The 27,596-nt window shown below is 37.7% G+C and overlaps 1 protein-coding gene across 2 annotated transcripts in view; it reads right to left on the bottom strand.

Annotated features, from left to right (window-relative positions):
* Positions 1–27,596, bottom strand: part of TMEM135 (transmembrane protein 135) — a 192,140-nt gene that overhangs the window by 147,582 nt on the left and 16,962 nt on the right. For both annotated transcript variants that reach the window (XM_067289431.1, XM_067289436.1), the window contains exons 3-4: positions 22,424–22,516; positions 1,297–1,330 (exon numbers count right to left, since the gene is read on the bottom strand). In XM_067289431.1, coding sequence (XP_067145532.1) covers positions 1,297–1,330; positions 22,424–22,516 — 127 coding nt within the window. The remainder of the gene's footprint in view (positions 1–1,296; positions 1,331–22,423; positions 22,517–27,596) is intronic.

Here is a 27,596-nt window from a genome sequence, read left to right as displayed (position 1 = left end):
ATGTGTTATTGAGGGTCTGAACATATAATTAATTAGAGAAAAGGACTTATCAGCTTCTCAAATTAGGAAAAAAAAAAAGAGCTTTAGAAAGAAAATAAATCCCCCAGGACAGGCTATGAAGTATCCAAGTCCAGTAGCTATAAAAAGTTTTAAAAAGTACTGACACCAATAAAATTTAAGGTGAAAATTAATTTCTTTACTTTTGACGTCTATGCAGACACTCATGAGTAGGGCTTACTGACAGGCAGTATGTGAACACAGAGTAAACCAAGAAACAGCTCCTGGCTAAAAGAAATTATTAAATGCTACAATTTGAGAGAAAACTGTTAACTGGTATTGCAGATGCTTACAGGGAGTTTCCAGAATATTTACCTGTTAACATACATAAAATATCACCTCCAAAAGCCTTTCCACCCCCCAAATCCTTAGAATTACAATGGTCACCGACAATGACTTTACAAGGATGGACATGAAGGTATGAGCTTTATCTTCGGTTTTATTACCCTAATCTGTACTGTAATACATTGCCTTTGTACCATCACCTTTACTCATGGATCTTGAAGGAGCTCTAAATTTCCAGTATTCTACTGGGGCCCCAATAAGTTTATATAGTATTCTAGAACACATGCTCTGAGTTCGTTCTTTTTTTTTTTCTTTGGTTTTTTTTTAAATAGTTTCTATGACTCTTTACACAACTCAAGCTTTATAAAAACTTAAGGTAAATCTTTTGGAATAATAACATAATTCCTCAACAAGTATGATCAAGTAATATATATTCAGAAAAAGGTAATGTAGAAAGCACCATTTATATAAATTCACTACTCACTTATTTGAATGAGAATGTAAGGAATATGCCAAAAATTTTAAATCGATATAACCACATGGTAAAAAAATGTTTGCACGTACAGTATTTGATATCAGTTGGGAAAAAAATTAACTATAAAACTAAAACACAGTGTTGGATACTCATCCAGAAACAATGATCATTAAATACCAGATGCTATTCTACTACTGAGGGGACATAAAAATTATCCATTTTCTAGGGGCTGTGATACAAGAAATTTCAAGCACAGTGCAATGAACTACATTTCATCCTTTGCTTTAAAGTTACTTCTGAAACACCCACTGTCAAAATTTGCTCTTAAGATAATTCTAGTTATCTACTAACACAGAGTTCTTAAAGAAAAATCCTGGAAGGATTAAAAAGGCAATAAATCTCAGTATCAATCCATTTTAAGCAAGACACATTTCCAATGATCTTATATATTTTTATTCTTGAAATAAAGGACTACTTACCTGATTGGCCATGTAAATTGTGAGCAGACCTCTCCTATAAACAAAAATGATAAAGTTAGTAACTGAATTAAACATTTCTTGCATACTGAAGGAAGGACACTTTAAGCATCAGAGCATTGCATTAAAGAAGAGAGTTTAGGAAATAACGTATTGATAGAAGATGAATCATTATCACCCTGTAAAAAAAGCAGTATGAAACCAAAATAGCACCTTGATAGCACAGTATCCAAAGCAGCAAGGAACTGCATGAACAAGTTATATATAGTAACACACTACTGCACGTGAGTTGGGCAGCCGTCATGAAGGGGTAAGGCACCTTGAATGACAGAGCACTTACCACAAAGTAAAAGCCTACACACAAACTGACCTGAGCCAAGATTTCTGCTTCAGCACTCTCAGCTGAAAACACTTTTCATGATAATGGAAGCATACAAACAGGGGCTATGGGTTAAGTTAGGTTGTGAACATACAGAAAGTTGCTGGTGCGTAGGCTTTTATTTTGCGATAAGTGCTATGTAATTCAGGGTGCTTTACCCCTTCTGCTTGCATTGTCATGAAAAGTGCTTTCTACTAAGAGTGATGAAGCAAAAGTCTTAGCTCAAATCAGTATGGCCTTTTTATAGTTGAGAGTCACTATGCCAACAGTGGCCTGGCATAGCTGCCACTGTTTTCCAGCTTTCACTCAAGTATTTTGGGATCTTCCCCCTCCCCGCTCCTTTTTTTTTTTTTTTTAAAGGCGTTCTCTATATACCTCAGATCATAGCTCACCAACTGCCACTCTGCTATCCTATATCTAACCATTAAGGTTACTCAGTATGGAAATCAGTTTATAACCTGAACATATATTTGTCTTCATATCATTCACAATTTTTATACTATTACATGAATAGTATTTTATACTATTATATATATATATATACACACACAATTTTATACTATATAGTATTTTTACACTATTACACGATGGAACAGTCCAGGTTTGTATGTTCCACTCGGTCACAAGTTTCTAAATTTCTAAGCGTTCCTAAAGCGCTTAAGAGAACTGTACATTAACAGAACTTATCTTGGAATCACTTCAGTCCTACGAGCAAGCAAAACAAAAATCAGAGGTAGTAGGAAATAGCAGAATTCCTACTGTGCAGTTTCCAGGCATCAATCAACCAACACTCCCCCCTCCCCAAAAAAACAACAACAATAAAAAAAAAAATCTAGTCAGTATTTTCTGATATATGACCCCCACCCCACGCTCAGGTGCAACTTTGCCATGCAAAGCATCCACATCAAGGTTTTTCACAGCAGATATCTAAGGTAAAGGGATATATTCCACTTAGAAGCTTTAGTGCTTTCACACCACTTTGAAGTTGAGTTACGGAGCCCCCCTTCATATACCTTCTCCACCTAGTACCAGTCGTGACAGGCACTACAACCAAGATTCTAGCACGGAGACCCAGGAAAAGGAAGCCTGAATCTAAAGACTTGGTGAGGACAGGGCACACACGAGACAAAAAGATAGGAAGTAGGGTCTGTAAACATTAACTGAAAGAGACCTCTACAACTTGTAACAAAGCATCAGAATAGGACATTCTCCTGCTGACCAGGAAGTGGTAACAACTCACCTTGTGTGAACCCAGCTCTCAAGCCGGTCCACAAACGTTGATCATCTAATCTTGCAACCCGTTCAGATGACAAAAGAATATCGTTGTCCTGACCCTTCTGATTACCAAACCGGCAGCCAATACATTTCTACATAACGTAAGTTCTATTTTAGTTTGTCCTCAGAAGAAAAACAAATGGATGTCTAATGTCTCTTGGAGTTATTCCTGCAATAGTGTTAGAAATTTAGGTTAAATATCCAAATACTCAGCTGTTTGGAAATACCAGAATTTAATTTTTTCATGTGAGCTAAACCATTAACTCAATGCATTTTGAATATTCTGGAAAGTGTTAGAACTTTAATAGCATCCTGCAGTAACACGCTTAACTGAGAGAAGCTACCACCAGCTACAGAATGACAGAATAGACAGATACAGCTTTAAGAATATAATGTGTATGTTTACAGTTATTTTGTGTGTTACATAACACAATTATTATATGTACACATAATTTACATAGTGGCTCTCCCCTGCATTCTTTGACAGGCATGCAGGGTGTTATAGCCTCCCACTGAAATTGGGTTACACCACATTATAAGTACTAAAAATGTAAAATAGGAACTTGCTCTAACAAAGTTTTAGCTGTAAGGGACCAAAATAAGAGCTAAGCATAAAATGTGACCTGCCAACTGCAAAGACAAAGAAAGGAAAAGGGGCTAGAGAAGAGGAAGGAAAAAAATTAGAAGCTACAGTGCAGCTGCAGCAAGACTGATATGAGAAATAGTCAGAAGGAGGGAAAATGTTCAGACATCCAGCGTGCACAAGGAAATAACTTCCTGAGTTGAAAATACAGAAAGCAGCTAGATGACATCATCCGAAAGTGCCTGCAGCAAGTCTGTCTGTATTTACTGCTGGAAGAGGTCTTGTCTAACTCCATGCAAAAACAGCTTTCTTCCTCCAAATTAATTTTGGGACAGATTTAAATAGTCCTGTGTTTCTGAAAAAAGGACTCTTCCTGTCCCACTGCAAATGTGAACCAGCAAGCCTAACCTAACTGTGAACTCAACTGTTAAAAAAGTGGGTGGAAGTTCAGAAAATGTTGCACTATTTTGTAACAATGACAACTGACGGAAAACAGGACAGAAAGATGGAATTAGTCCAAACAAAAGGGTCACTGATACAACTCAAGGACTGCATTAAACTTGCAGCTGGTAAATAAGAGAAGAATATAACTGAGAAATAGTATTACAAAAGTAAGAAATAATTAAATAACAAAAATAATCACTTAACCATGTATAATTACCTGCTTTGGGGATTTTTACAGATACTGAGAAAATGCTGACATTTCACCCCAAACAGTCCATGAACCAGTGCTGGACATTAACCACCGGAACATCTGCATCAGCAGGTAGTTTCACCAGTGATGGTCAGGCAAGGTCACTAAGGAAAAGCTCAAGGTAATGCACACAAATCCTTATCATCATTTACTCTTCCATGCTTTCTTTTTTGACTCATGCTATTTTCTTTCAGAAGCAGCTCTAAGATTTTCATCTCATCTTAGCACAACTACCGAGAAGGAACTTATCTCACCATCAAGAAAGACAAAGTGTTAGACTTCAGAGGGTCACCAAAAGTGCTGAAGATGCTAAACAAGCAAATTTTAAATGCAGCTTTGTGTGCCAAGTTACAGTATTCTGAGAAAGGCACTGACGGAAGATAGGACTTCCCAGTCCTTGCCTTTCACTACCTCCCTCTCACCTCTTTGGCTGGCAGTATCTCCCACATCCTGCTCAGTTTCTAATGATGTAGGCGATCTTTAATTTGGGAAAGAAAAATCCAAGTTCAAGGCACAATTCATGAAAGGCTGACCAACACTGAACTAGAACAGGGAAGCAAATCAGCATCCAAAAGAGCTGCATCTATGGGAGGAGAGATGTAATGGCGTGCCCTGTTCCATTCTGCCAATCTGCTTTGGTAACTTAAAGAGCTGAACACTTTTTCAAAAAGATTTGTTTTAACAAGCCTGATATCTTCCACCTGAAAGGGGGGATTGGATGAAAGCAATCAAGTTTTTGAAGTACTGTTTAAAGTATCATAACGCTGCAGTGCTTATCACTTTTCCTTTTGTTTGTCCTAATTATTTCCTCTTCACACTCTCACATGAACTTTCTTGTATGTTTGTCAGAGGACTAAGCAAGCCAAGTCTCAGAATTTACTTACTTAACAGAGCTCATGTCATCTGTTACTGTACAATTCCAATTTTTTGGATTCACTTTTTCTATTTAAGTTGCAACAGAGCACATTTCCAAAAAATAAAAATAAATAAATAAAATAGTTCCCTTCTTCATCATTTATGCCTTCCTCAAAGAAAGGTTCTACTTGATAAAATTTTCTTTTCTGACAATTTGGTGATATTCAGACCAAAATCTAAAAGCAACAGCTCTCAAACTATGGCCTATAAAGCTCAACAGAGAACCACATATTCTTGTGATTGTACTGCCCAGAGGAAAGAGTCTAAAACAACTCTGTTTAATAAAAAATAAATAAATAAATAAACACTATAGCATAAAAACAGCAAGGAAGACTAACAGCATACTGGGCTGCATGCAGAGAAGTGTAGGCAGGAGGTCAAGGGAAGCGATTAATCCCCTTTACTTGGCACTCATTAGACCACACATGGAAGACTGCATCCAGTTTCGGCTCCCCGATACAATGAAGTCGTGGATGAGTTGGAGCGAGGTCAGCAGAGGGCCACCAGGACGGCGGGACAGGAGCTCCTGCCCCATGAGGACAGCAGCCATCCGATACCTATGAGGGGTTACTAAGACGACAGAGCCAGGCTCCTATCGAGGCGCACAGCAGAAGAATGAGAAACAACCGCCATTAACTAACAGACGGGAGAGTTCAACGTGACTTGAGGAAATGATAAGGACAGTCAAGCTTTGAACAGAGGCTGTCGGCTTTCCGTCCTCACAGCTTTACAAAACCCGCTTGGACGAGTCCCTAAGCAACCTGGTCTGAATTCAGTGTTGATCCTGCTGTGAGCAGGGCTCTGGACACGATGACTTCCCAAGGTCCCTTCCAACCTGAATGATTCTATGATTCTATGGAAAAAAAGGTGAAAAGCCACTTTAAAATATTACCACATGATTTCTTCACAGATTATAAAATCAGAAGAGACCACTGTGATAACTAAGCTCATCTGGCTTCCTGAATAACGTAAGACATACATTTTTCTATAAGAAATTAGTTTGAACAAATCATCTTTTCTAATATATAATGTGTGTGTACGCACCTGTGTGCGCGAGCGTATATGTGTATAAAGATACAAACAGGAAGAAAAAAAACAAACTTGTTTTTAAGTATTTCCAATGAAGTGACCACAGTCATTGATAAATTATTCTAATGCTACTTACCTTAATAATTTGCATCTTACTTCTAGGCAAGAATCTGCCCAGGCACTGAAATTACCTACATCTTTGCCTCCATTGCAAGTTAAGTATGAGGCAGCAATGTGCCCTTGTGGCCAAGAAGGCCAATGGTATCCTGGGGTGCATCAGGAAGAGTGTTGCCAGTCAGCAGGTGGAGGGAGGTGATCCTCCCCCTCTGCTCAGCCCTGGTGAGGCCACATCTGGAGTACTGCGTCCAGTTCTGGGCTCCCCAGGACAAGAGGGATGTGGCACTACTGGAGCAAGTCCAGTGAAGGGCCACAAAGATGGTTAGGGGACTGGAGCATCTCTCCTGTGAGGAAAGGCTGAGAGAGCTTGGCCTGTTTAGCTTGGAGAAGAGAAGGCTGAGAGGAGATCTTATCAATGTGTACAAGTATCTGAAGGGAGGGTGTCGAGAGGATGGGGCCAGACTCTTTTCAGTGGTGCCGAGCGACAGGACGCGAGGCAATGGGCACAAACTGAAACACAGACACTTCCATCTGAACATGAGGAAAAACTTTTTCACTGTGAGGGTGACAGAGCACTGGACCAGGTTGCCCCGAGAGGTGGTGGAGTCTCCTTCTCTGGAGATATTCAAAATGCGCCTGGATGCAATCCTGTGCAATGTGCTCTAGGTGACCCTGCTTGAGCAGGGGGGTTGGACTAGATGATCTCCAGAGGTCCCTTCCAACCTCAGTGATTCTGTGATTCTGTGATTGCAAGACTACTGAGAGTCCATCCAAGTTACCCACATACCATTTCTTAAATTAAAACTAAGCTCCTTCAGTTTTTTTCCCACAATTACAATGTTTTCTAAGATTTTAATCATACTCACAGCTCTTTTCTGAAACTGTCCCAACTTTTCCAGAACTCATCTTAACCTATGAACAACTCGGGGAGACAACAGTCCAACAAAACTTGCACCAGTATCAGATACACGGTAGCATGCATCACTGAACTCCTCCTCAATATTTGCCTGATCATATGTCATAAGATAACATTACATCTTTTAAGATAGTGGAATAAACATTTCAGGAGACTACTGGAAGCAAAACAGCTTAAGACTCGCCATCCAGTATTTTATTTAACTAACATTTTAAATTTAAATCATGATATTTGTTTCAAATTAACCCTGGTGTTTCAAAATACTTTCTTCTGATTCACGAACACACTTAAATGCGTTAGAGGACTTCAAGAAAAAGTTTCACTGTTAGAAATCAAGTGACCAAAATCCTTATTAAATTATATAAACAAATATCCAACACAGACTTGAAATGAAAACACAGGAAATAAAAAGCAGATTAAATATTTACTGCTCTTTGTTTAATCAATAGCATTTCAAAGTCAAAGAAACCAATAAGCACCACTCTCAGTGGCGCTTCGAATTCATCTTCCTGGGACCAGGATATTTCTATTTTGAAATAAACACTGTAAATTCTGGAAACATATTTGATTGAAGCCACATTCTGACTCTCCATACATGTGTGGTAAAAATCCGATTCACTTCAATAGAAGCAATGACAACTGTCCAAGTCTACATGCCGATACACTGTTTGTGTAGCAGTTTGCTAAAGAATGTTTTCTTGCTTAGTTTGATGCTTTATAAAAATTCAAATAACTTTACTCTCACAAGTAGTGAGGGCTTTGGCTCAAGGTAATAGGAAACCATACAAAATATTAATTAAAAAAAAAACACAACCAAGGTGTATTTTTCCTACTCATTGCCCTAGTATTTCGTTGGAGATGAGAATGATTCTTTTTTTAATGTCAGTCCTCTCTCCATATTTACCACGAACATTTATGGTCTTCCTTAAATACACTTATGGTTTACCTTAAATATAGAGCTGTTATTAAGCTAAAAAAGATACCTTTGCCTGAAGGTGGGATGAACCCTTAAAACATGCTTATGCTTTTTAATCTATTTACCTCTCAATATTCACTCCTCTGTTTGAATTTTTACTTTCATAGGGTTTTGTTTTTGGGGGGTTTTTTTTGCCTTGTTCATCATATAAACCTAATACACAGCTTTCCAGTTCCTGTGGTTTTCTCACCAACTTTATTGGCAATATGAGGTTTAAAACATTGTTTTCTCTATTGCCTTGTTTCAGTCAAACCACAAACTTTTCAGAGAAGACAACTGGAAATCTAAACATTCAGTATGACTAATTACATATATTGGAATTATTATACCTGCACTTCTTTCATCAGTCTTCTGTGCTTTTTATGATCGTATTCTTCTTGGTCAAAACTAATAGGTGAAAAAGTCACAAATACCAGGAAACGACTACAGCAAGATGAATACGATCATGCACACAACTCGCATAAACTGAGTAAACAGGCACCTCTTTCAGTTAGAATAGCTCTAGGTGTTAGCTATAGCTATAAGCCAGTAAAATCACACAAGAGAGAGAGAAAAAGGTACAGATTGGGGCCATTATATCCAGGCCCCATAACCTGCTACAGCTACTGCCGACCCAGCATATAGCCGCGGGCGGCTGCAGAGATGGCTGGAAGCAACACGAAGATGCATAAAGCAGCATCTTTATGCATGAAATTAAGAAACAGGTTCTCTGTTTAAACAGTCCTCACTGACAGGTTAGGCTTCTCCCCACATATACTGCATTTTACAGTTGAGGGGGGGGGAAATAAAAAAAAACCTACTAAGACAAGTATAGTGTTAGCTTAGCTGTAACGTTTTCTAACTGAACCCCCAGTCCAAATGCCACCTTCCTATCATCCCAGTCATATGTTTCACTCGGGAAAAAATTCTTAGTGTTGTCAGACCAAAAGATCTGATGTGAGAGCGAATAGGTCCTAGAATGAGACAAGTCAAACTTACTTTTCTTGTGACCTATAAGACAAGATTTGAACTACCTATGGCTTAATACAGTGATGGTCACCTTGAGGAAGAAATATGTTTGGCAAGTTTCCTACAAATTCAAGTTTGAGTCTCATACATATACCACTACTTATTGGGTCTGTTGCACATTCTGACAGTTATCACCTTAATTTAAACGGTAATCATTTTTCTTATTCTCTAAAAGTCTAAGAAATCCCAAATAAAAGTACTTTCAAAAGAATCAGCGGATTCAAAGGTAGATATGGAGTGCAAGTTTACTTTCTAGTAAAACAACACACAACTTTTGTCAACCCAATTTACTACAGTAAAATTTGAAAACATTACCTTTTAGAAAAGGGAAGAAAGGAGGAGTTAACTCTGGCTTTAATTTCTGAACATAAACTAAGAAGCTAACATAATAGTTTGTAATGGCTCCCCAGACAGGATTTGTGGTCTGCAAAAACAGGAAGAACCCCCCCCCCCCAACACACTGTAAAACACACCGCTTTACAACCTGCAGAACTAAATCACACACACAAATCACAGGTTTCTCAAGGAAAAAAAAAGGCAGAATTAAGGGATTTTTCTGCTCTGTAGCAGCTTGACACCAAAAGCTAACCAACTATAGATCTGAAGCTGCGATTGCATCCCTGTAATAACAAAAGTACTACAGATTATGTTTAGGGTATCGTTAATCTCTCACACCCACCAATTTCCTACTGACAGCTGGAGGCCAGCAGTGAAACCCTGGTGCAAAAGTTCACTTAAAATCAGCAGGAACAGATAAGCTTTCAAAATAATACAGAAAATTATGAAAACAGACCTAAGCAACGAGTTTTTGAAAGACAAAAACGATTACTTTTTGAGCTTAGTAAATACTGGTAGCAAGTCTTTCACAAAAAGATAATGTTCAAGCACATATCTTCACATCCAAAGTCACAGTTTAATGAACCACAGCCTTTTTTTTTTTTTTTTTATAAAAATTTGTTTCAAAATTTTTGTTTAAAGGAGGAAAAAGACATTTCACAGTTTGGGAAAACAGGAAAACGAAGCTGCTCAAAACTGTAAATGTTTGCTTTGAACATGTTACATGTTAAGCAAAACAGTTATTTTTTCTTCCAGATACTCAGAATTTGTTATTCTGAAAAGGAAAGAAATTAAACTCAACATGATCTATGATTTGAACATATGCCAAAGAAAGGGTATGAGAAAACTAGAAAGGGACAAAAGCCAAAAAGAAAATACATTTACAGTAATACATTCCAGTTAAATTAGCACCAATAATTCTTACTGAATTTTCAGCTAGCACACCACAAGATAACATCTATAGTTTAATTTTTGAACTGTTTTATACTCTAATTTTATACAGATTTTCTTTCACTATTCCTTTCCTCCTCCTCTCCCACTTTTTCTCTAGCATCTACAGAGCTGGAGTCAAAACAAAGGCTGACCTGCAGAGGGAAAACAAAACCTCTTAATTGGAGCGTGATTTAATCTCACAAGATTTCATGAGGAGATAAAATTCAGATTCCAAAAATCTTATTAGTCTCATAAAAGGAATGACTAGCAGATAACAAAAGGATAACAAATTAAATCTCAGGAAAAGAAACAAAGGATTTCAAGTAATTTTTTCAAATATGAATGTTACTTGGTATGGAAGGCCTATATAGCATTAAATGAGACCAAAACAAAAAAACAATTTCTTTGGACTGTTGATAGTAATACAGACTTGTTATCATCAGCTCAATCAACCAAATAGAAAACACCCAGTTCTTTTCTGGGCACCCTGTCAATCACAATACAACGTAGGCTGCTTGGCCACTCTATCTGGAAGGTATGCATAGAGGTTAAGGAAAGCAAACACTTTTCAAGCAAAACTGTTTGGGGGATCCTCAGCAAGAGAGGGCAGTTACTTCTATGTATTTTGCACTAGCAGTCACTACTGCTTCATGGCAAATAGAGGCCATCAGAGGATGGGTTATTAATGAAAATTAGGAAGAAAAGCAAGATAGCATGGAAACTGCAATGCTGAAGAGATGTGGGATCTTCCCTGGCTTTGCACACATACCCCATCAGGGGCTATCGGGGTTCCCCAACATCAGCCCCCGGCAGCTCCGGAGATGCAGCTCCAGGGGCTTCCACAGCAGCTGCTTTCCGCTCCCCACCTTCGGCCCCAACACACTTTCTGCGCCACAGGCTGAGAAGCACAAGTTTTTCAATAAGCTCCTCAAATCACCAGATCTTCATCTATTTCAAAAGACTTAAGCAGCCTAATGCTCTTATTCTAGTCTGTTAAACTAGGAGCTACTGTTGTTTGCATGTTTGGAGCTAACATTCTCCTTAGAGGGGTACCATTACAATCACTGTATTTGTGACCAGAAATAAGCCCTTTCCAAAATACCTGAAGCAACAAATATAGTTTGCTTAACATATTAAATTTAAAAAAAAACAAACATATTATTGATCGACAACACAACCAAAGCACTAACCATGCAAGAGTTTTGGCAAGACAGTGCAGCTACAAGTTTCTTTAAGTATGCAAAATGATGTTCTACTACCAGCGTTTCCAAACCGTTTCAGCCTTTTACCAAAGCAGGACCAGTCTGGATTATAATGACAAGTACCAGCCCAAATTCATGAGACTTGTTTTATGCTTGCCCTTAATTCTGCAGAATCTGCTTTTCCTGCTTTTCAGACAGGCCATTTCTAGGGGAAGATTTTAACAGTACATGCTTACTTTATCGAAAAGTTTCAGTCTGGAATGGAGGTCATCTGATCAGAAGAAACAATATGCAATTCATAGGAGTTAAAGGAAATAAAATGTGTCTTTTTAGTGTCCCGGGGGATGGGGAGCAAGATATCTAACCACAGTGCACTTCAGTAATCTTCACTACAGAAAACCCTTGCTTAGTCAGATACAGAAAGTCATTACATTACCATTCTAGGTTTCTAGCTCCCCACTTCTCTTGCTGCAGGAGCTCAGAACAACATAAACTCCCTGGGAGCAATTAGGCTTTAGGTAAGAGTCACCACAGTCACAGAGGATTTACAGGTGAACTCAGAGGTCTGATAGTGAAATGCTAATTGTCTAAGGGTACTATGAAATTAGAGGAGGTTGATTAGTTTGGCTTGTTTTTTTTTTTGTTATTCCCTGATCAGAAACAGGATACATGTGCATTTCATACGGTGGAACAAAGATTTTAAAGCTCTTCTCATCTGTACTATCTAAAAATAGTATCCGAAGAGCAGAGCTGAGGAACCTATGACAGAAAGTTCCCTCAAAGACTTATGGCCACTGTACCAGAGGCATAGTAGGCATGGATGTTCTCTCTCAAGGTAAATGTCAAGCTTTTAATTGCCAAATCAGCCAGCACTATTGCCAGTTCACCTGAGCAGCATTCGAAGTTTATTCCATATTAACAAAATATCTATTATTCTATAGATAGGTATATCTATATACTGCATGTTATATCTAAGCAATCAGACATAGAAGATGTACTAAGCGTTTGCTGAAGTCAAGGGAGTCCAAATGAGTGTCTCCTGTACCCTAGTGCTGAGCATACAGAACAGAGCAACTAGTTCACTGTTTCTATTGTTTTAATCCAAGTCAGTCTTGCAGAAACTTTTAATCCTCACCAACATTCTGAATTTTAACATTTTATCTGGAGGCATTTCAACAATACCTGAGAAAAGACTGTAACAGCCTATTTCATTATATGAGAAAACAAAGTAAAAAAATCATGCTAATGCTCAGATAGCGAAATCACTTTTTAATTCTCAGCCTACAAAGTGAAAATTTCAAAACCAAATTTGCCAAAAGTGATCTTTAGAATAGAAAAAGGATTCAACTTTAACCATAATGAAGTCTCAATTACTCATGGTCATACTATTTAGACTACAGATTCAGACTCGGGCACATCAATACATAAATTGCTTTTGGTTCTGGTCTGGTCCTAGAAACAGATTACCACATTCAAGCCGCTTTTTCATCATATTGCGGAATCCAGGAAAAACTCTGTCCCTATCTTTTTACTGGCACCAAAACCAGATATAACAGGCAACAGTGCAAAAAGAGCTAACTATGCAGAAACTCTGATAGATCCCAGGTGATTCTGTCTGACCTTAGCACTGACCTTTGCCCATCCAGGCTAGCTCCATGTGAAGCTGCTAGAGATAGCCCCGAGCCTAACAGATGCTGCCTGTGCTGTCTTTACATCATTCTCCATGAAGTAACCTCACATCTGGTGCTGTGCTGAGCTGATAAGTCCTCCTGAAAAGCAGGGAACTGGAGACCACTGAGCAAACACACCTGAAGAGTCCTGCATGATCCAGCTCAGCCCAACTGTAACAGCACTAAGAAAAAAAGGTCAGCTAAACCAAGTCTGTGCAGACCCACTCAGATGTTTGTAAAACATTCTCCAACATCTTGAGTATTACACATATTATAAAGGTTCTCCCAGTATTCTCACTCTCCCTGCCTCTGTTATCCCAGATAATAGATCGTTGACTATAAAGCTGTAGCTGCTCTCCTGCTCTTCCACCTTGGGCAAGACTTCAGAGACCACACAGCATGTTGGACCACATTTTTCCAACACTCCAATGCTACGGACTAGAAATTCTAGCAACCTGATTGCTGAACACTTCTGCAGACATGATTACGGTTCTTCAGAGGTCTCATTAGTTTATAATCTGAACTGATTGACTATATATGCATGGGACTGGGACCACTGATCCCCAATATTCCTTCTGGTTTGGTTTGCCTAACTTCTGCCATCTGAAATGGATGAAATATAGTTTAAGACAGTTACCCAGACTGCCTTTATAACCAAGAGATATAACGGTGATTCACTCCACTGATAAGGAAGGGATGACTAGTATGAAGTAGAAACACAAATTTTAGATGGTTAGAAAAGTTTAAGTGTTGAACTCTGAGCCCTTCCTTTTGAAAGGCTTATAAAAGGATAAGGATCCTACCTACATCTTATGTGCATCTACACAACCACCCAGAGTAAAGGGCAGGGCCGAAGGATGGACTGACTGCAGGACTAATGAACAGCACAGCCTGGGAGAGAGGATCTTTCTTTTCCCCTCCGATCTTCCAACTCTTGAGCTTCCTGCTACCTGTAGATTCCATCTACTTCCGACATTCACAGAATATTCCAAAAATCTTAAGACATTAAAAAACAAAAGAGCAGGGAAAAGCACACTTCTCCATATCATCAAGACTCTACAGAAGTGACAGCCTTATCTCAAGAACTTTTATACAAAAGTCACCATCATCTACTAGCTGACTTCTGAATTTGGTAGTCTGAAACATAAGGATTCCTCTTTAAAGGGACACAACCAAAACTTCAGTCACTACTAGACTGATTACCAAGGACAGAAAATTCTCTCTCCTACCTGTGGCCGCCTAAAAATAAGCCATTCAAACAGACTTCCTACATAACCCCTGGAGAGAAGGAAATTCCCCACATTCTGAAAGGAATGGAATGAATCTCCTCTTGGAGAGAATCAAGCTTTTTTTTTTTTTGCCCCAATGCCATCTGGGTTTTAGTACATCTAGCTTATGTCTTGTTCATCAGAGCTTTTTTTTACAATCCTTTCTCTGTTTTACAGTAGAACGCCTGGTGGTATTCTTTGTTCACATATTTTGTTTCAGGTAGTTCACAGATTTATTTTCTAAATTCCAATTGTTACGTATTAGCAGTACAGTAATAAAAAGAAAAAAAAAACACACAGAAGTCCAAAACAATAATATTAAGAAAAACTTTACACAGCTAGGCACCAAATACTGCAGTATATGTTTGTTTCTCCTGAAGACAGAGGAGCAACCCAGTCTTGTCATTCCATGTAACATTTTGATGTTTTCAGCAGAATGAAACTTAAAACAAAATATTTCTATTTGAATTGAACACTGCCTAAAAGAAGTTGCTATTATTCACAACAGGAAAAAAATGATTCTGCTAACATCTCTACTGATCAACTTAAAATAGCACAACTAATGTTTACCTATTTGGAAAAAAATACTTTTTTTTAAATGTTCTACTTCCCATCTAAATAGCAAAGCAAGTTGGACATATGGATAAACTGGAAATGGATAAGTCTAAGACTTTAAATGCTGAGAGACAGAAATATCATTGTTAACTTGCTTATTATTAAGTTATGCATGTTAAGCAAAATTTTCAAGTGCAAGCTAATTTCACATAAGGTTTGTAAACCCGTTCACAAAATATAAAGTCCTCATGGCCCAAAGTAATGGAAAATTAATAATAAAATAGGAAACAATCCAAATATACTCATCATAGCAATGAACCTAATCTGCAAAATGTGGCAGTGTCATGTCTTCCTACATTAGACTCAGCCATTCAAATGTTCAAGAAGCATGTCCAGCTTCTAATGAACTAGCCACAAAAAGACTTCCTCATAACTCCAAAGATTTTAAATACATCCCATGTCATTTGTTGCTTTTCCCTAGCATAATTTTTTGACTATTATCAGCTAAAATTTAGAACACCACAAAAGCCATTAAAGTGATCTATTAACATTTCTGAGGCTGACTAAGCAGTCCATAACGCTTACCTGTGTAAAAGCGGCACAGGCCTTTCAAAGAAAGCCTTTAGCAGAGAAATCACTGGACAAAACAGTGTCTTTTCATATCATTTACTAGACGTGATATAAGATGAGTCAGAAAACAGCAAAAGGATTTCACAGTTGCTTTCTAATACAAAATGTTTTATTTTACGTATTGATATAATGCAGGAACCTATGGTAATAGGGCAATTTCACACCATAATTAATCTGCATCAGATATTTACAGAGAGACAAGCTCCTTCCCTAAGAGCGTTTGCAATTTAACGAAAAAGTAAAGGAGTGAGTGAGGAAGGACTATTGCCACCACAAAGCCAGAGGCACTCGGGTAGCAGGCACAGGAGCTCTAAGGTAGCTACATTCAGCCACAGACTGCACATTTCCCTCTAAGATATATAGATTTTTGTAGGTACAACCAACCTCAGACAAAAAGCCAAGTCCCTGTTCCCTACTAATTAAGCATTCACATAAAAATTCGAGACTTGTAAAACTGCCTAAGTGGCAAAAGGTACATAAACTCACATATTCAATCAAATGCATAAAGAACAAAATGGTTTCCACAGTTCATTAAATGAAGCGGTTTTAACTCTGCAGCTACATTTACAAATGTAGTACATAGCTTACATCTTGCCAGTAACATAACATCTTTTTATGACCTACGAAGAACATCCTTTTCCTTTGCCACGGGACTGCTTCATAACCCTGCTACAACTTGTGACAGCTGCAGTCTGTGAGGCATTTTGGAGAAAAGGGACAGGAAAGTATCATAATTAAACTGCGTTAGCCGATACATTTGTTTTTACCTGTACTATCTGATATATGTTTTGTCAAACTTCTCTATCACAATTTGTCATTCTGCAGTTCAGATACGGAATTTATACTGGCCCCTACCTTTGCATTCCTTCAGCCTAATTGTAGACATAAATCATCACCATACATACGAATCCCTCAGCCTGTTCTAGGCTTTGAGGAAATCTGGCCCCCACAGTCAAATTTTTTTCTTCTTAAATTAATGCAGATGATAGTTACTTTTGCTTTTAAGAAGCTGAAGAAAATTTTGAGACACCCAATATCATTTAACCAAAAAAATTTGTTTCATCTGTGTAAAATCCCCAAAGATAAGTAAACTTCATAACAATTAGCCAAACAGTTGCAAAACAAACAACTCAGGATAGGGATTTATTGAAATACTACAGGGCAGATTAAAAACACCATAATACTCAGACCAGAGATTAGCAACCAAAGTTAATATTATTTCATTACACCATAATTTGTTCAAAGTTCACAAAAAAAAAAGTTACGACTGTCAGGGAAATACACTTGAAAGACTGATCTCCTCTGTAGTGTAAGACACCAGACTACGGGGAGGGTTCCCAAACTGGAGACTGAGTATGTCAGGAAAAACACAGCAGAAGCCAGGTGATCCCATTTCTCAAAAAGAAAAATATGCCAATAATTATCAGAAGTATTTTAGCCCTGTGCTGGGCAAGAGGTCCCAGCCTTTACACTCCACTAAGGCCCAAAGTCAGCGGGAGCCAAGAGATGCTGCTTCCCCTGAGAAACACCCCCAGGAGCTGCCAGCCCTGAGCTACCTGCTGGGCACGACCTCCCGTATGCTCCACGGATCACCTCCCGCACCACCAGGCAACCTTGAAAACCTGAGTTTTCCCTCTCTCTAATAACCGTGTAGCAGAAAGCACAGGTTTGAGGCATTGCACTGTGGTTATTTTTGGATGGCACCGAAGATGAAGGCTGTAGCAGCCTCCAAAGCATGCAGCAAAACATTTTCAAATGCACAAAAACACAGATCTCTCAGTTGTTATCCTTCACCAAAGCAGTTGCTGAAGTGCAATGCATTTGAGCATACTTTGTTTTGGAAACAAAAAGTGTTTCTTTTTACTTCACTGCCACATCTTGGCTCCATATTTCAGCGTAATAAACATTCTGCAGGAGTGAAACGCCAAAATAATTTGTTTCCCTACTAGCCCTGCTTGCCAGATCACAACACAAAACGCTCACGTGAGTGGTACAAGCTTGGGTTTCTTCACCCTGAAGCCCACAATGGTCCCAGGGGAAAAGTCATCCCACAACATACCTCGCTCTCTCAATTTCTTACCTGTAGGTAGCAAGACTAAAGTTTGCAAAACAAGCAGCTGCGCCAAAAGAGTTTTGTTTGCCTGTTTTGCTCCCCTCCCTTCCTCCCCCCCGTGCTTTATAGGCTTCCTTACAATACAATGTCAATCTGAGTAACTGTAAAACCTTTTGAGAAAGAGGAATTGTCATCTCAAGGCTAAATATACCATACTGCCATAAAAAAAAAAAAAAACAACAAATTTGTATTTAAATGCACAAATCCATAGAAACCACAAAAAAGCTGTGTTTATTTACAGTATATACAATACCTATAACCACTACTATGCTGCCACATTCTTACTTTACGATGTATTTAGACTAAAGACTTAGGCATTTATGGCAAGCAAAGAATCCTAAACGGCAACTGAATGTGCTGTCAGAAGAACAAACATACAAATATTTGCAAAAATGCAAGAGATTCCATTGTTCTTAAACAAATGTGCCAGTCACTTTTCTAAGCAATATATGGTAATACATTTCTGTTTCCAAGGTCACTAAATATACATATATAGATGTTCTCCATTAACATGCACTGTTGCACTGTATCCCTTTTAAAATGGAGGCAGATGCTTCAAATATTTTTCTAAGAGTCCAGTATACCAAACTTTTTTTTGATGAAAAGCACTCAAACTTTTCAACTAAAAACACATTGCCAATAGTAGCCCAGAGCAAGATTTTACAACCAAATTATAAAAGCCCTAAATCTCAGGTTTTATAATACCATCAGCGACACAACTTTATATGTAGCGACGAGACAGGCGCCGCTATAATGTTAACAGCCAGTATGCAAACACTAATTCAGCCTAAGGGTGGGAGGGGAAATCCCAGAAGGTCCCTACAGCGCTTTTCAGTAGTTGCAGTTAAGACTTCCTTGGCTTAATTACTTACATAGGGCGCAAATGGTAAAATGGTTAGCCAGGCAGTAAGACAATTAATTTCATTAAAAGCCTGTGTCCCCTTTTAAAGCTTTATTTATAGTTTCTGAAATTCATTAATACATTATATTTTAAACAAGAACCCAACAAAGTTAAGTTTGCCATTTAGCTATTAGCAAAATACAACTTAAATGCTTTTGAAGCATTACTAAGTTTGCAAAACACTTAGAGAACATCATCCTTTTCTTCGAGATTATTTAATCACAGACATCTCGAATACCGGCTCCTGACTGAACTACCAAACTTCTTTGTCTTGGAAACCAGTCAGGTACAAACGATTTAGTAAGATATCCAGTAATACATTGGCTTCAAAGCCTAAAATCACATTTCAACAGCTTCATTCACAACAATTTTAACAAATATATTCAGTTATTTCCTGGTCTTCTAACAGTTTCAGTGCTTCTACAACAAGAAAAAACTGTCTTTCATTCTAAGCCACAGCTTTCCTCCTCATCTATAGGTTCAATTCCTGGTGATGCCATTTAATAGATGTTTAAAAAATAAATAAATAAATAAAAATAAACAAACTAACTGTGAATTTCAAAAAGAAGCCAAAAAATAGACACAAAATATTCATTTTGCAAAATTACAAACAGCACAAAAACAACTGCCCCTCAAACAGCTTGAAACAACATCTATAGCAGTAAAGGAGGAGTACACTGGTAAAATGATCCCATACAAACCTTAATAAAATTAATGCAACCATTTACTAAGGAAGCTTAGTGAAATGAATATAACAGTCATTTCTACACTTTTAAAGAGATACTAAGGCAATGTTTAATGTCAAAGGCTAAAAGAAAAAATGTAAATTCTATGACAAAATAATTGTACATTATTCTTTAACACAAGATGTAGAAAAGTGAAACTCTACAGAAAATTATAGTATTTTAAGAAGACTTGGGCAAGTGCACATATCAGGAGGCTATTTATTATAAAATAGCCATTGTTATTATGATAGCATACACATTAAGAGTGATTGAAATGCTGAGGCTACTGCCACACCATCAAAAGGAATCACAGAAATGTATATTCTGATGAACTGCATACATATCTCCAGAAAAAGGCAGGACTTTCTATTTACAAGAACGTTTTCTTTTCAAGTGAGAAATATAACATACCAGTAGCACACCTATAATTTCTTTGTTTAATTTTTCATTTTTTTAACATCTCTCACAAGCTGGAACTTTGTCAGAGCAATAAATAAAGGGAAAAGAAATAAGATGGTCAGAGTAATACCTGCATAAAATGAACGGTATTTTATGACATAACCAAGCAGCCAAAATCGGCCGAGATTTAACCCTGTACCTTCTTAGCATTTCTCAGAACATGAAACGGTCATACCAGCAATGCAACTAACTGATGTCACACTGCAATTTCTAATTTCTGCACTAGCCAGTAAGGATAGTTTCTCGTAATCCTAACAGACAACCCACAATGCTTGCAAATACCAGAAAAAGGCAAAATTTTAATTTCTCCTACAGCAGAAAGGGGTTAGAATATGATTCTACATTTTATGAACACAAATAAAAATCTTCATGTTTGTGTTTCTAAACTCAATTATTATCTAATAAATCATTCATATCAAAACATTATTTAATAATAACGACTTGTGCTCTTCTACTAATATCACAGAAGATTCATATATGCTGATTTTCTTGAGTAAAAACCCCAAGTGTACAAAAAAATTGTGTTTTCATTCCTCTGCCCTTTCCACAGACCCCAATGAACTAGTCTTCACAGACAGAATAACCATAATTTATAATCACAAAATAGATTATACATGGACATACTGATGTGCAATTTACATCTTTATAGAAAAGCAGCTGCATAATACAGTGCAGATCGCTGAGTTTGTTTGCAGTTTTTATTCAATGCCATTTTTCTTTCTCATGGTGGATTATTATGCCAGTGCCACACAAATTTACAGCTACACTACAAATTATAATCCAAATAGTTCAATAAAATATTAGAAAAGATGCTCCTCCTTAGAACTATAAAGCATCTAATCAGTCTTTGAAAGACTAACTACATATATCTTTTTCCCATTTTTCTCCTAAGAATTATAAAAGGTACAAGTCTGCCACACACAAGCAGCAACACTCAGAGGAAAATCTGATTTACAAGCACGTTGTTCCAAAGTTTAGGACTGACAGGGATGCTGTGCAAGCAAATGCCTGTGAGGAACTTAAAATAGGGTATCCACTTGGGAAGAGATTAAGTGATTAAGTTTGATATTGCTGCCAGCTGCTAGTTGCAGTTTAAAGGACTACAGATACATTTATGAACTAAAACCAGGGCTTTTTCCCCACCTCCCTGATTTTTCAATACACTTTTTTGTAAGCTATTCAGGAGATGACTGTAGATGCCACTATGTCTCCATGTATCCACGTATCCACCCTCAGTCAGCTAGAACGGACTTCATAACAAAACAAAACACACTTACCTTAAAAACTAACTTCATTACTTTAATATTTTTCTCTGTAGTTACATTTAACAACCTGATTTAGAAGTGCTCCCAATTTTCCAGAACTTCTTACACATAAAGAAACATACCTGGATCTTCAAAAACTATGGCTAAGATATACTTTTCAAAGGAGAGAACTTTGACCATCTTATCTGAAAATCAGCTTGGGCTCTGCTTACTTCCCGTCTGAGCTCCAGGAACGGGGGTCAGGCAGGCAGGTGATAACATGATGGATATGCATTTGCAGCCATTCTGGAATGGCTGCATAAGGACATCTGATCAAAAGCATATCCACATCATTTCTAGTCCTAAAACTCCCTCTTTTTCTTTTAAGCTAAAGAGTAATTCCTTATCTTACCTTTCTCCTTATCTTACCCTTCTCTACTCTGACTAAAGTATACTAACTAGATGACTAAAGCACCATATTAAAGTAATTGAGCATTATATTTCACACTGTTGATATAAGCTACCAATACGAGCTGCATTTCAAAACACGAACATCCTACAACCCAAGATTTAGTCTGACACTTTTCACTGCCACATCACAAATGGCAGCTTTCAGTTATCCTTGGATCACTCCAGGCTTTTTTCCCCCCACTTCAATCTTTTTAATTAACAATCTTCCTGTTGATAGCTGAACTTTGGCATTGTTCCGTAAGTGAAAAGTTTTGCTTTTTGTATCATCACATTTCATCCTATTTCCATTACTTCAGCTCTTCTAATTCAGTTTTTTCCCCTCACACAAAATCCTATTACTCCTCTGTATTAACTAATATCATGTTGTCAATTCATGTCATCAATAACTTTCATTAGCAAACTCCTTTTCTGTGACTAACTGCAAAGACTATTTAAGAAAATTAAAAAAAAAAACACATACACATATTGTCTAATTAGGCAATGATAACAACCAGTCTAGACATTAAACAAGGAAAAATAAAACCCACAAAAAAAGAAACTGTACATTTCTAAAGTGTTTTTTCTACTCTATCTTCTTAGACTTCAGTTTAGGGCTACAAAATACACTATTTCAAATGAACTGCATTTTCAGCATTCTGAAACAAAAATGACTGAATTGTCAAATGACAACTGTCCAATGACTGAAAGAAATATATTATATAAAATTGAAAATTAACAAACACAAGCTGTACCTGCTTTTCCTTTCGATGAGAATAGCCATATAAGAAGCTGGTAAAGCAGCACCAAAGCCAGGAGACCAAAAGTAGAATTTCCCAAGCAGCTTCCTGAAAATGTAATTTATACACGTATTACATGCAGAGCAACAGAGCAACTGATGTACAACACAGTCTATTTTGTTTATCATAAAATTATGCCTATTTACATTAATAGCAATTATATCCCTTTACATTAATCTATGCTTCCAAATAAATGCTAATCACGGTATATTCTTACAGTTGGCTAGTTCTCAGAGGGGTTTCCCAGGTGCTTCATAAACATTACAGACCTGAAATACTTCACTGACATATCCCTTTCATTTAAGGGATTACTTTACTTTAAAGAAAGCAGTACTTCCAAGAGATGTTTCTGAAAATTGTAGACATTAATTACAGAAAAATCTTCTAAAAGCTTGTAGTTGCTACTTGTCCAAATACATGTGTGGGAAGATGCGACTTTTGTGGAATGTAATAAAATCAGCTGAGCCAGAAATCAAATCAAATTATTATAATATACATTATGCTCTGAAGACAGATAGAGCAAATGATACTAAAAAGGCTAAGTCACTCATTTACAATAAGCCAGGGAATCAATCTTTGCTTTGTCACTAGAATCAACAGGGAAATTCCAGTTCTGTTAAGGTCAGTTGAAAAAAAAAAACTCATTTTTTGCAGCAAGATCAGGGTTTCACTTAAGAGTCCACAAAATTTCAACTATGAAAATTCTTCCAGTTTTTTTTTAAATATTGAAAAAAAAGTTACACAAATAATGACTATGTGTACAAAAATATTTGTACAAATTGGCCACTCTGAAAATAGGAAAAACAAAATACATGTCAGCCAGACAGTGGTGCCAACCATACTGAATCTGTTCAGAACACTTGCACTTCAAATTAATTCAAATTAGTACTTCAAGTATACTGGTGCTGCTCAACCCATCGGCGCTATCAGTTGAGCAGCACACAATGTCACAAGGGAGTCTCTCCTCCTAAAAAAACCCAGCAAACAAAATACAACAAGCAAAATGCCAAACACAAAGGGTAGGAAAAGGAAGCCTTCTTAAATGACAATTCACATTCAGAGCATAAAAGAAGGAACTAAGATAATTAATCAACACCATCTGGATTAGCCTACTTTTACCCTCACTGTACAAGGCATAATTAGGTTCATTCCACACTCCTCCTGCAAAAATAACATCACTAGCGAGCAATGCCAGCTTATGTTCGTGAGTGAAAAGAGAGCCAGTGTATCAGCACCAAGTGATGTAATGGCAATTATACACACTGCTCATTCCCACGGCTGCAAAAGGATAATTTCTCAGGATGACAATGCCAAACGCTGAAGGAGCTAAAGTTCATTATTAGGGCTCTCTTGGAAAGCAATTACTGTATGAAGTTTCAGAGAGGCCATTTTAAACTTCTTAATAAGTATGAACACATCTCACTAGACACACCTGTTAAATAACATAACAATATGTCTTCTCTGTGGGAAAGAAATAGGAATTTGACTTTCTGCATGATTTTGAATCCCTCTACTAATGCTTATGTGCTTAATTTGATGAGAATTTGGAAGAAAAGCTGTAAATATTTTACACCATGTGAAAATGAACATGTCCAATCGGTAAGTGAAAAATATTTAAACTTTTGCTAGAATAAACGAAAATGTTTTTTGTTATTTAGATAGTTATTATTACATGGTCTACGGCTAGAAGTTGGAATGAGGAATACGAGTTCTCTTTCAGATTATGTATCTAACTTCACTGTGCGACAGTGGTTGACACACAAGGCTGAATTTAATTAAGCAAGCTAGTGTCAACCCCCGTACATGGGCAAACTGAACTAGTTTAGGTGCTAGACTAACAGAATCACGTCTCCATGGAGTTTTGCACTTGTTTAATAAAACCAAAAACCTAAAAAAAAAAAAAAAAAACACCACACCTTTTTATTTACCAGTGCTTGTCAGCACAGGAGCCCAGCACTTCTGTCTGAAGCTCAGACAGATGCAGTCTTCTGGATCTCACTAGCGGAAGAGATTACAACCCCCAGCTGGCCTGTCACACATCCTTAGCAGAGATTATCACCCCCACTTGTCTGCCAACAGAGCAGTCTGTGTACATCCCCAATTCGCTTGAAGCAAAAATAAAAATCAGCCAAGTCAGCTCAAGCAGTTTAAATTGTTGGTCCCAGTTAACATGACTATTTTTGCCTAAAGGAAGTTAGGAAAAGCTGATATAAACCACTTGCAGGAGAGCAATGACAAGTAACTGTAATGGTAACCCCTTCCAGAATGAGAACATCTATCCACAGTCCAAGTCATTACTGCAATTGGATTTAGATTCTTTTGAAATTTTACCCACCTATGAAATGGAGAGAGCATTAAACAATTCTTGAAATTACTTAAATTGCAGTTTCTTGCCTAAAATATTACATCCTTGAAAATATTTGCAGCTGTTTCAATTTTGGTGGGCTTTCCTAGTGGAAAGCAAGCAAATACTACAAAAGCATCAAAAGACACGTTAGCACAAGCCAGACTTCTCACTGACATTTAAATTTCATATTTAGGTCTTAATTCAGACTTTAGACAGTCATGTACAAAAGCAACCGGAAAACCTCTTTCATTAATTCTTGGAAGACTAAGAAGTATTTTCTATGAAGCGCCTCATTAGACAGTGACTGATGATTTACTCCGACTTTGGAAAAGGTGCGAACAGATGAAGTGATCACTTTACCTAGGAGACCCTTTAAGTCTCTCAATAGATCTCCTTGGTGTTACAGGAGAAGCAAATAGGCAACTGCTTCCAAATCAGCAACTGTGGGGGTAAACATGGGTTACGCTGTCCAGCCAAAAACCCTCGACTATGCTGCTTTGGCCTGGAACCCCAGGCGGGTAAGATCAGCTCTGTGCATGCTGCTTGCCAGACAATTTTGCTTCTGAGTTACTGCTGCTCCTGCTTTCTGGAAACTCTCCTGCTCCGAGGACAAAGTTTGCAAGAAACTCTCCACCAGTCCAAAGTCCTGAACAGGTTAGAACTCCACAGAACATACATACATCTGCATACAAGGACTTGGACTGAGATGGTCTTATCCAAAAAGGCCAGAATATACTTCCCAGCTAAAGAAGATGCAAGAAGCGCAGCATGCATCATCAGATCACACAAATCTATTATATCTAATCTCTCGCCACTATGTAGAATCAGCTCCAGAGGATCTAGATGTCCACAGTCTCATAGCATCTCTTTGCACCCTTACAATCCCATTTCAAAAATACTCAGGCCACAGTTATGCAAAACACCATAGCATTAGTGCTATTTCTTCAATGGATTAAAACATGTGACACCAAATAGCAGTCTGGACTGGAAAATGCGATACAGTTACCTCCGCTCTCAGGGGCTACTGAAAGAAGTCAAAAATCTCTAACACTGCATCACATAGCAATTGATTCAAGGGATCGTACAAGTCCCTCCCTCAACCACAAAGTGGCTGAAGAAAAAAAAGCAGAGCAGCGAAGTCTCACAATCCCTTCCTCTGTCACCCACCAGCAGTGGATGAGGGAAGGAAGCTCATACAGCTCAAGTTGCAAGGTGATATGGACATTGAGTAAATTCCAAGTGAAGGACTTTTCAAAGTTACGAGCTCAGAAGCAGCTCTTGAAGAATAAATATAAAGCATACAGTAACAACATGTAAACATATCATGCATTTTTACAGTTTATAAAACGTTTTATGGCTTGTTCTCAGTTTCTTTTCAAGTAACGCTCTTTGACCACATTTAAGTACTAAACTGACTTCTTCAGAGAACTTACCCACAATGGCTCTCAAGCATCTTCCTGATTAACAGTAGCTAATTTAAAGCCCATCATTGTGTATCGATAGAACTGTTCTTTTTCTTGACATGCATTTCTTTGTGCTTTTCAATATCAAATTTAATAAATCATTTTAATTGCCAGATCTTTCTGAAATGGCTGACAGACAGTTTTAGATTGTAACATCCTGAATAATCTCGTATAAGCAAATATTCACACTATTATTCTTCATTCATTTTTCCAGATTTTTTAGGTCTATGCAGAACAAAGGACATAGCAGGAACACTACTGGCAACCTCTTTCTATTACGAAAGCTGATTATTTATTCCTCTTTTTGTTTCACATATTTTATCCAGTTATTAATGATTTACTAATCCCTGGAAGTTAAGCGATCTTGTCAAAAGCCATGTGGGAACCTACACATAACATAACAATCAGATCTGTCAGCTTTATACTTATCCTTCAGAGAACACTAGTAAATTTGGGAGGTGCGCCTTTCTTAATAATCATGTTATCCATTGTTTATTTGTTTGAAACGTCATTCATTGGCTCTTACATATCATGTTCACTTACTTGCTGAGGCTCTGAATTGTATTCTCATCACAAAAGCTCCAAAATAGTCCTTCCTTATAGCTGGACTTCCATATACTCCAACTATCAATATAAGCCTTCCTAAACACTTTCTTCTTTTGTCTCTATTAGTGACTTCAGTTCATTAGAGCTGTTTATCTCCCCAGACAACAGGCTGACATCTTTTGTTTGCAAGTCCTGCAATTGCATGGGACAGGGAGTCTGCAGAGACCCTACCAGCAGAGATTCTGCTGGAGATGAGAACTCTTCACGGAAGTCACTTTGTAACAGAAAAATCACCTACGGCTCTCGAGGTTGGTTTGCTACACTGCTGCACAGTTGTAAGAACAGCAGTTCAAGCATTTGCATGTATCCAAATATGCTGTATCCAACATTTTCCTTTTTCTGCTTCCCATAATTAGGAGAATGAGGAAGTGTCAAAACTATAATGCTCATCTACACCATAACCATCTTTCAATTCCCCATCAGTTCTTCATTTCTGAAGCTAAGCCTGCTGGCCAGCTTAATACTGATGCTAACGGACCTTCACACGTAGCATACTGCGTGACACTCCATGGCCCAAGCACTGACACACAGCTGCTTGTCATATTAAATTGTTAGCGTTGTCCTTTGCATAGTTTTGGTCTGGATCAATCCCAACAATGTTTCGGTGTGACCTGGAAGGGCACACAGGCTAGGTGCCATTCCCATTACTTAGTCTGCATCTGGCCACACTGAATTGGAGGTCAAGAGAACTCAGACAGCTCTGCTCCGTACA

The sequence above is a fragment of the Apteryx mantelli genome, chromosome 1 (genome assembly GCF_036417845.1).
Source record: "Apteryx mantelli isolate bAptMan1 chromosome 1, bAptMan1.hap1, whole genome shotgun sequence".
NCBI lineage: Eukaryota > Metazoa > Chordata > Aves > Apterygiformes > Apterygidae > Apteryx > Apteryx mantelli.
This window is presented reverse-complemented; position numbering and strand designations above follow the sequence as displayed.